Raw genomic sequence first — 11278 nt, 5'->3', positions numbered from 1 at the left:
ATTGCTGTATTCGGAAAGCTAGACAAGACATGGTTCCGAGAAACTTTGTTGAAGTAGGAGCTTAGAGAGCTTAGGTGCATTGGGTAGATTAGGCTTAGAGGGTCATTTGCTATTCATGTATCCCAACTTATTGTCTAGTGGATCGATTTACCGCTTGGAGGGCGGCGGAGAGGTTTTTCGCCGAGTTCTTCGATTTCCTCTTCGATAACACATCGGCGTATTATCTTGTGTTTGCATCTCTCTTCCATACTCTTATAGCTTTCATTTTACTGCTGTGCTTTATTGAATATGGCTTAAAGTAGTTGTCTTATTTGTTTGCTCGCATTTACTCTATTCCGCACTTAGTTTAAGTTGAAGTAAAATTAACCGAGCCGTAATTTTTAATTTGAGGTCTAAACAGCTCTTGTGTTTTTAACACAATTCTGAGCTTTCATTTTCAAATACAATTCAACAAAATACCCAATTAAGATTCATTTAATTAACAACAAGCTAATGTTGAATGACAATTGCTGTCCACCGTAGGAAGAGTTAAATAGCCCAAAAGATGCTGTCTAAAATAGCACAATTGATATGATCACACTCTTAAGAAATGGAAGAAACCACCTCCTATCAGTAAACTCTTCTTGGGTGAGAATTAACATTTTTTCCAACATCAGTTTCTTATACTATATTCTTTTTCAGCTAAAGACCTAATTCCCAGAATTAGCTGAGAGTCCCTGAAGAAGTTGAGAAACAAAAGGAAAACCTACTTATCTTTTGAATGGAAGAAGAGATCCAAAGAGAAGCAAGTACAATTTTTTTAAACCTCACATTTTCCTACCTTTTTATTACTTTTTTTAAAATTTTTCAAAGTACAAATATACTTTAGCATACTTTTTAGCAAAAAGTTAGATAAGTTGTTCCTAAACGACACATAGTATAAACAACATCTTAAAGCCCGAGGCTTCAATGCTTCTCAGAATAAAACATGGGTTTTATGTAAAAGTGCATACATTTGACAATGGCACAAATGAAGTGACTAGATTCCCAAATTCTGAAATTAAGAACTAAAATACCAAAAGAAGGATATAAAGGTTTTAATTTTTTATCCCCAATTGTGACTAAGTGTCCTAAATATGAATAAACTTGAAGGCACAAATAAGGCCAAAACTCTTAAGAACTAACAGTCAATTGTATGTGTAATGTGTGTGCATATATATATTGAAAGCTCAATTAGTGTGAAAATACTAAAACTTGTTTAGACCCTCAATTTTAAAATTACGGCTAGATTGTTTTTACTCTAACTTATCTAAGTGTGGAGTAAGAGTGAATGAGGCGCAATAAACCGGTAACTCTACTCTAAGCCATAAGCAACCACAATGAGCAATAACAGTAAAGCTTAAAGAGTAGGGAAGAAAGATACAAACACAAGATAAATCGAGACATGTTATCGAAGAGGAAACCAAAGAAATAAACAAAAAACCTCTCTGCGGCCCTCCAAGTCGAAATCAATCCACCAGTGAATAAGTTGGAGTACACAAATATCAAAAAAACCCTCAAAGCCCAATCTACCCAATATACTTGAGCCCTCCAAGCTCTTGCTACCAACGAACTTCTCGAAGTCTCGTCTTCACTAACTTTCCAAATCCCGCAATTCCGCCCAATTGCATCCGCCACTCAATGACTTCTTCCAATGCTTCCCAAAGGCTCCAAAACTTCTTTTAACACTCAGAATGAGTGAGGTAAGTGTTTGAGTTAAGAACCTCTTAGGGACGTATAGACGGAAAGGTAAGAGTAGAGGAAAACCAAGAGAAAATGTGTAGATGATTGTGAGTATTACAATTTCTAACTCTCAAGTGTTTTGCTAGGGTTTTCTCTCTAAAAATCACTCTTTACTATTTCGTGGGTAATGAGGGTATATATAGTGTGTGTAAAGAATTTGGTTAAATACTTTCATTTTTGCCAAACAGAGAGTTTTGCAGATACCTCGCGAGATGACCTTTCTCGCGAAGTACTCGTAAAATGATAGTCTGGCATGACTCTTCAGCTTTTAGTCATATGTTTCAAACATGACCTTTTTGCAAGTTACTTTACTCGCGAGCTAGTCGCGAACTGCACTAATCTTCTTTTACAAGCTTATTCTTCACAAATCTCTCACACTCATCCCTTAAAAATAAACCCACATAAATACAGAGAAATAATTGAATGAATTACAACCAAATTTGGCACAGATTTAAAGCCAACAAAGGCCAGTTGAAAATCACAACTTTATATATATATATATGTGTGTGTGTGTGTGTGTGTGTGTGTGTGTGTACGTATGTCTGTATCTGATCAATATGAAATTTCGCATACTTGGAATTCAACAGTAAAACTTTCAAAATATTAATTCAGATAAAATTTATCAAGTAATGTTATATTATCAACTTAATGCTTTAAGTTGAAATTTTATTATATTCGTAAATAATAATAATAAATAAAAAGTTATAACAAGTGTAACTTAATCCTACCTTAAAAACTAAAAACAAGCAAATAAAAAACTATTATTTATTACCTTGTTAATTAGTTAGGACAATGATTTAGTTTATATATATATATATGAGTTAGATACAAAGTTATACCTGATGTAACTCTAAATAATGTTACACAACTCAATAATTTGTTATTTATTTCATATTTTGAAAATTCAACTGTCGAATTACATGTTTTATACGTTCTTAACATCCATGTCAATTTTCATGTCAATCGAATGTAATTTACCATTCAATTTATAAATTCATCTTTTATATATTATTTTAAACTATAAAAACTTGGATATATATATATATATCTAAAAGTTAAAGTAAATCATTTATTGTTACTATACTCTTGTTGAATCACATCAGCGGTCACATCATCCACTTATTTCCTATCTTTTCTTTTCTCTTTTTAAACTTTTCTTCTCCAATCTCCCTATATTAACACCTTCACAAAAGGGGAAAAAAGTATAATTTCTAATGCCTTACTATCTTGTTTGTAACAGTAATCAATATCTATATATTTAAAAGCTAAAATATAGTATTTATTGTTGTTATACTCCTGTTAAGCCACATTAGAGGCCACATCATTCACTTATTTTTATCTTTTCTTTTTATCCTTTTAAACTTTTCTTCTCCTTATTCTCAACAACAACAAAATAAAAAAAATAAAAAAAAAATCTTATTCTCACTATTTGTTCACAGCTGCTATTACACTTTTTCCAACATTTCCCCTTCCTTTTTACTTCTTTATCTCCCCATTATTCTCTATTTAACCATTACACTTCATTTTTTTCTTATATTTTGACTCTTCTTCTCCCCATTTTATTTTATATAATTTGATACCATTTTTCCCATTAAGTCCATATTTTTTCACACAAAAACTGTGAGTAGTGTCTCTCTCTTTCTCTCTCTACTTTCTTTTGGTGGATTTTTTTTTTCTTCTAATTAAGGTTGATGGTTTTTTTAACATGTGTTTTGGTATTGTGTTTTTTTAACTTCCCATCAAAAAGTCTTTTATTTCCTTTTTATAGCTTTAGTTAAATTTTGGTTTGGGTTAATAATTAGTATTTTTTTGGAAATAGGAATTTATGTTTATATCAAAACATAATCTACATGGCTATGAATTTGAATATGCCCAATTGCCCACTAATTATAAAGTCTATTTCTTATTCTTTTGGTTTTATTTTAATCTTGTTTAAGATAACATTATAATTTTGTAATGAGTTTTAATTATTACTAGTCACACACCTGCACGTCGTGCGAGATAATTTTGTTAAAGTTATCTCATATATATATATATATATATATATATTAATCTTTTACTTTTGTCTATATAACTTATGTAAAATTCTTATATGGTAAAATTATCAAAATCATGCTATGTAATAAAATAATATTATATTTTTTATAATGCAATAGGATAACATTTAACAATCAGAGAGAGAAAAAAAAAAAAAAACCCTTAAAGTAGAGTTCTTAAAAAGAGATCAAATTCTATAAAGATGAGGTGTAAAACTTATGTTTTACACCAGCCAATAAGTGATTGCTACATCAACATTTTATTTAAAATTCAATACATCCTATCACAGCTAATAATATCTCGATAGATTCCCAATTTGGTCAGATTTATATATGGGTATTAGAAATGATTAAATGTAATTGTATTTATTCTTAAATATGTGATAAGATGATGTGGCATGTTGGGATTGGAGGGGTAAAATATGGATTTTACACCATGTCCTAATAGAATCTAAGCTCTCTTAAAAATACAAAATAATAATAATAATAATAATAATAATAATAATAATAATAACCTAAAGCAGAGATGCAAGAAAAATAAAAAATCCAACAAAAAATTGAGAGAGAGAAATAACTTTTTTGTGACGGAAAATTATGCATAAAAATATAGAATAGAAAAGATAATGAAAATTTTATAATAAGAGGATAAGAATAAGAAGAAACAAAATAAATGAAGATAAAAGGAAAGATGAAAAGTGATATTAAGGTAGACGGTAGTGGAGAGATGAAAATGTGAAAGGAATGAGAAATGTTGAAAAAGTGTAAATATTAAAAAAAAAAATGAGTACAATTTTATAAGGAAATTTTTATTTAATTTTATTTAATTAAAACATTATATGTTTCATTTTTTAAAAAATTAAAAGAATAAGAAAATATTAATAATTTAATGATATGAAGGATATGGCTGAATTTAAATGGTCAATCATAACAGTGCTATTGATGTCAGCTTTTATATATATTGCAAGATGAAAAATGATAAACCCTATCCATATAACTAAATTAAAGTTACTCTATGATGTTGAGTTAAAAAAACGAATTGGTGGTTACCAGAAAGCTAAGCATTTTTTTTTTTAAAGAATAAACTTGAAAGCTGAACATGAATTGTCTTGTTTTATTGCTTGTCATTTGGGTGAAATTGAAGCCTCACATAAATTAATGAAGCCTCATTAGACCTATCAACCATTATACCTCTAAAGAATATCAATAACAAAAACTTAGCATAAATCAATACTTACTCTTTGCAAGTCAAGAAGTTACGCATACAATCTAACATACATCATTGCCCAACAATGTTTCACCTCACTACACAGCAAAGTAATCATGCAAATGAACTTTGAAATATCCATTTGGTGTTACGATTGATGATATGTAGCTTTCAGGAAAAAATATGTAGTAGTGGTAAATTAAACAACAATACTATTCAACTACTCAAATTTATCACGGTATGAGGAGAACATAAATGCATTATGACCCTTTTGTTCCTTATGTTACAGTTGATTTTTAATTCAAATGATTAGATGGCCTAATTGGTAAGGTATATGCTCCAGAAACTTTCAAAAGATTAGAAACATTAGTTACATCGACAAACCAAACATTAGTTTCTCTCATACTACTTTTAAGGAACAATGTATAACTTAGAGGAGTCGATCCCTATAAAGCAAATTATTGTAGAATTTATTTTACTTTCTATTTTATTTTTCATATTGGTTTCTCAATAGAATCCATGGCCCAAACAAAATTTAAACGATTGGAATTAAGAAGAAATAGATTTCTAAATATATAAATAGAATAGTTTTTGTTAGAAGTCAATCACTGCACATGAGGAGAGAAAAAAAAATCAAATGAAAAGATAACGTATCAAGTTTAAAAGGAATTTTATAGAACAACTATCATGTTGTACAAAAATAACATATATAGAACAACTAAATAGGTGAATTCAAAGCAACCCAAACTAAGAATTTAAAGAAAAACACATGTAATAATAAAATTAACAATTAAAGAGAAAAAAAAACTTAAATCACAAAACTAAATCACATAAGCTCAATATAAAGTTCTAAAGAACACAACAATTTACCAACCTAATGCAGAAATGCATGAAAAAAAAAAAATTTAAATCACCAAAAAGTTGAGAGAGAGAGAGAGGAAAAAAAAAATTTGTGAGGGAAAAGTATGTAAAGAAATGAAAAGAGAATGACAAATTTATAATAAGAGTGTGAATGAGAAAGAACCAAAAAAAAAGGAAGATGAAGGGAAAGCTAAAGAGTGATATTAACGTAGAAGGTAGTGAAGAGATGAAAGGTAAGGTAGAGGGTAGTGGGAAGATGAAAATTGATATTAAGGTAAGGGTAGTTGGGAGATGAAAAGGTAAGGGATAGAAAAAGTATAAATATTTTTTTAAAAAAATGAGTAAATGTTAAAAAAGATTATAGAAAAATTGTAAAGAAAAATAATAATAACGTGGACGCTGATGTGGTTCAACTAGAACATAGCAATAATAAATGCTACGTTTCAGCTTTTAGATATAATATATAGATATAGATATAAATGATAATTTCATTATTCCTTAAAAGATAAGAAATTTGAATAATAAATTTGAAACTTAAAAAGTTTAGTTATATATTAGACAAATATAATACACTAAAACAAAAGTTAGAAAAATACGGTTCACCTTAAAAAAATATTAATCAAACAAAAAAATAGGATGATATATTACACCTCGTTACATAATATTTATATTCTAGCTAGTAATTTATAATATCTAATAATTATCAACTTGGCCATAGCACTGTGCAGATAAACATCATAGTTCCATCTATCTATATATCTATCTAAAAGTTGAAGCGTAGCCGCTATTGTTGTTATGCTCTTATTGAGCCAAATCAATATTCACACCATCCACTTAGTTTCTATCTTTTATTTTCTCTTTTTAAACTTTTATCTCCCTATTCTTTAAAAAATAAAATAAAATTTCTCCTTCTTCCTATTAGTTCACATCTATTGTTACACTTTTTCTAACCCCCTACATTTTTACCTCTTTATCTCTCCACTACTCTCTACTTTACTATTACACTTCCTTTATTCTTTTTTCTTTCTTATATTTTGACTCTTTTTTTTTTCTTTTTTATAAATTTGATATCATTTTTCCCACACAAAAACTGTAAGTACTCTCTCTCTCTCTCTCTCTCTCTCTCTCTCTCTCTCTCTCTCTCTCTCTCTCTCTCTCTCTCTCTCTCTCTCTCTCTCTCTCTCTCTCTCTCTCTCTCTCGGTGGATTTATGGTCATTCTTATAACTCTAAATAAGGTTGATGGTTCTTTTCTTTTTCTTTTTGTAATATGTTTTTTGGTATTTTGTTTTTTTAATTTCCCATCAGAAAGTCATCTCCTTCCCTTTTATAGCTTTGGATGAATTTTGGTTTGAGTTAATAATTAGTTTTTTTTTTTTTTTTGGAAATAGGAATTTGAATTCATATCAAAATATAATCTACGTAGCTATGAATTTAAATAAGTCCAATTACTTACTAATTATAAAGTCTATTTTTTATTCCTTTGGTTTCATTTTAATTTTGGTTAAGACAACATTGTAATTTTGTGATAAGTTTTGATTATTACTATAATTTCCTTGTTCCTTAAAAAAATATATTAATCAAACAAAAAATAATAATAAATTGATATATTACATGTCATTGCATAATATTTATATTCTCATACATCATGTGGATCTGCAGCTAGTATGTAAAATCACCATGTTGTATATCAGACATAAACTTGTTCTGTCTGACATTCAATATGATATGCGAATATGTTTCTTATGTTTCTGCAAAAGGTGAATTAATTATCAAATAATTAATTTGATTATGTGAATATATAGGACCAATGTTAGTTTTGCGTTCTGGTTTTTCACATGCTAATCCAATGGAATCTGGAAAGGATCCATTACAATGGGTTTCATCTTCTTTATATCCTTGATTCTGTGGGAGAAACTGCTTCCAAGCTGGCATCTTTTGACAACAAAGATGCAAGTGGCTTTCTGCAAAGTGCATATATGACAAACGAAGCATGCTTCCACCTTTTTGTAGAGTATCATAAAGCTCCAAGCCTAATGATTTAACACTTTTTTGGTGGGTATTCAGTCAGTTCAATTGGTAACATTTATCGTCATCAAATAAAGTACTTAGGTAGTTAGGTTCAAATTTCACTTACAATAAGAACATAAAATAAAATTAAAACTGATTAGTGTCCTGACTTGAACCATTATGAAGATTATGGAGTGCACTTGTAATTCTATTGCATTAAGAAAATAAAAATGATCACTATCAACTTATATTTCCTATGATACACATAATCACATACAATAGACCATCATTGATTGACAGGGTCATCTCCTAGCAGAAGGATATCAATTTTCTGCAATGCTTGTGGTGTTAAAATTTGATTGGAGGAAACCATGGTCGATGATGCTGCTTAGTAGCACCATGTGATTGATGGTTCCAGCAAACGTGGCTCTTTATGATTGAGCACTGACACGAAAAGCAGTGAGACATTGGCTGACTCACAACCTCAATGCCTTTTATATGCATTCTCAGTCCCACAGCACCTGCCCATTCAGTTCTCGTGATACAAACTACAAAGTAGGTGGTAGCAACAACAACAACAAAAAAAGGTTAAGCAAAGAAGTGGTGCAAGGAATGGATTTCAACCCAAGTTGCAAGGTAAGGACTCTTCCTCTCTCTTTTTTTTTCTTCTTTGTCTAGGTGCTAAATCACTACAAGGGCCCTTCAAAGTTAAAATATTTGTGTACATTTTCACTCATCCTTTGGTTATTTTCCTTTAAATCATGGTAAAAATGAAATAGGAAAGGGAAGAGAAGTGATTAAATTTGGTGCTCTGGCCAATTTTATCCTTACCATTCAACCTAGGATTTAATGCGCTGTTCGAGTGGTACTAGGAAAATTAGTTTTCTGATTTTTCTTTTAATTTATGTAATTTGACAAAAAAGAAAAAAGAATCTCAACCAACTTTTTGTATTGATATATTATAATTTAGGTTCGCTTATCCTTCTTTGGACAACTAAAGATGAGTGGACAAAACTAAAAAATGCACTACCTCAAAGTAACATATTCTAAGCACACTCATCCTTTGATTAAATTTTATGCATTGCTTGATAATAAGTCCATCAATGCAGTAGTTCCTACCTAGTTATCCAATTCCAGTATCTAATAAAATTATCAAGCTTTATGCTATGCCTATCTTTATTATTTAACTCTTACAATATTATATGTGTAAATATCAGATCTCAGTAATATGAAAAACTTCATTCATTAAATAAAATAAAAAGAAGAAGAAGTAACAACTAACAAAACCCTCTCTGACATGAAGAAAACAACCGTACACATGTTCATTAACCAGCGGTAGTGGAGCTTAAATGTTAATATGTGATGCACGTGCAATCTATCTAGATAGATGAATTTGGCCTTGAAGAGTGCCTAAATCCTATTCATAACTTCTAATCAATGATGAGGAAAAGAAATGGATTGGCACTAATAATGAAAAGTGGATAAGATATTTTATTACTTTGTCCTACAATACAATGTGGGCCTTGACTGATGAAATAAGACTTGAAATATGCAACTAACTCTGCCTCAATTGGCACCCCTCCTACATAAGACCCCCTAGTTGCATGTATAACTTATCAATTTAAAAAACCAATTTCAAATATGTATGCACTCAATATCATATATTTTGTTTATAGTCAAATCTAAATCTAGCTAAAGGAAGGGTATGATAGATTGACGATTAAACTAGAATTTAGTCGTATCATTGTTAAGAATTAACAAATATTAATCACATATGGTCTAAAGGACAATGAAGAAACCTTTTTTTTTTTTTTTTTTTTTTCTGTTGAAGGCAAATAACCCTCATTTTATGGTAAGTAAAGATTCATTATCATAGTAATTAAAAGAAGCTGAATTGTTTTACTTGAATGTTGGCTTCTCTTGCAAAAGGATAAGAAGAAACCCATAGACCAATCTGTGCTACTATGCTGCAAGATCTTTATCTCTGAATCACGTAACTGTGGTGCCCTTGATGCTATTGAACAAGCTGCAAGGCTTAACCCAGAAACTGTCATCGTGAACAAATTTGAGGACCGAGCATATAATAGGGTTCGGTACACACTTGTATCATATGTTGTGCAAGATATCACAGGGAATGCCATTTATAGTCCCTTGCAACAAGCTGTCCTAGCTATGGTTGAGGCTGCATTTGGAGCCATTAACCTTGAGTTGCACTCCGGGACTCACCCCCGGCTTGGTGTTGTGGACGACATTCTTTTCCATCCATTGGCTCGAGCATCACTGGATGAAGCAGCTTGGCTTGCAAAGGCAGTGGCAGCAGACATTGCAAATCGATTTCAAGGTCGATCAGTTGAACCCTTTTAAAGCATTCTAGAAAATAGTCCCTAAAACTACTCTTACTTGAAATGTATTTGCACTAGTCATTTCGATGATAACATTTTCTTTCCCTGTTGCAGTGCCAGTGTTTCTGTATGCTGCAGCACATCCAACAGGCAAGGCACTAGACACCATTAGGCGTGAACTTGGATATTACCGGCCTAACTTTATGGGCAACCAATGGGCAGGATGGACCACGCCTGATATGCTTTTGGAGAAGCCCGATGAAGGCCCGTCTGAGGTCTCTCGAACAAGAGGCATCACAATGATTGGAGCACGTCCATGGGTTGCATTGTACAACATACCCATCTTGTCCACAGATTTCTCAGTGGCTCGAAGAATTGCAAGGATGGTGAGTGCTCGAGGTGGTGGGCTTCCCACGGTGCAGACATTAGGCTTGGTTCATGGAGAGGATTCGACCGAGATTGCCTGCATGCTCTTGGAGCCAAATCAAATTGGTGCAGATAGGGTCCAGAACCAGGTTGAGATGCTAGCAGCTGAAGAAGGGGTGGAAGTGGAGAAGGGCTATTTTACTGATTTTTCACCAGAGATGATTATTGAAAAATACATGAATTTAACCTCTGCTCAAAGAGACTAATCAAAGACTATATAACAACTGTTCATATCTACCAAGTTTCAATTTGCCAAAATTTCCTAATAAACATTGTTAGGGAAACAACCAGCTTAATCAATGTATTATTTGACCTCCAAAAAGGTAAAAAGTGGAGGAGAAAATCCAATATAATAGTTGGATTTTTCAAAGCTTAAGCGTCATGCACTTCATGACTTTGCTGTAAAGTGGATCGTGTTCATTTCTTTGGTAAGTTGATCACGTTTATAACTTGAATGTATAATAAAGTATTAAGAAGGCAAAGTTCCACCAGTTTACATCAGCCATATAATCTATGAATACACCAATGTACAGTTGGGGTTATACAACTCCTACCGTTGTCATGAACACTGCTTTTTCAATGAAAATCTTCAAAAAAGACCACATGTCAAGCATCTCCTGATCCCCTCAGCACCATGACC

At 31.3% G+C, this 11278-nt stretch overlaps 1 protein-coding gene across 1 annotated transcript; it reads left to right on the top strand.

The window, feature by feature from the left end:
• Window positions 1-8353: 8353 nt before the first annotated feature.
• Window positions 8354-11008, top strand: LOC142630263 (formiminotransferase cyclodeaminase-like protein). The gene is made up of 3 exons (XM_075804244.1): window positions 8354-8506; window positions 9800-10211; window positions 10327-11008. The coding sequence occupies exons 1-3, from the start codon at window positions 8369-8371 to the stop codon at window positions 10842-10844; spliced, it is 1068 nt and encodes a 355-aa protein (XP_075660359.1). The 5' UTR covers window positions 8354-8368; the 3' UTR covers window positions 10845-11008.
• Window positions 11009-11278: the final 270 nt, after the last annotated feature.

The sequence above is a fragment of the Castanea sativa genome, chromosome 4 (genome assembly GCF_040712315.1).
Source record: "Castanea sativa cultivar Marrone di Chiusa Pesio chromosome 4, ASM4071231v1".
In the NCBI taxonomy this organism is placed as follows: domain Eukaryota; kingdom Viridiplantae; phylum Streptophyta; class Magnoliopsida; order Fagales; family Fagaceae; genus Castanea; species Castanea sativa.
This window is presented reverse-complemented; position numbering and strand designations above follow the sequence as displayed.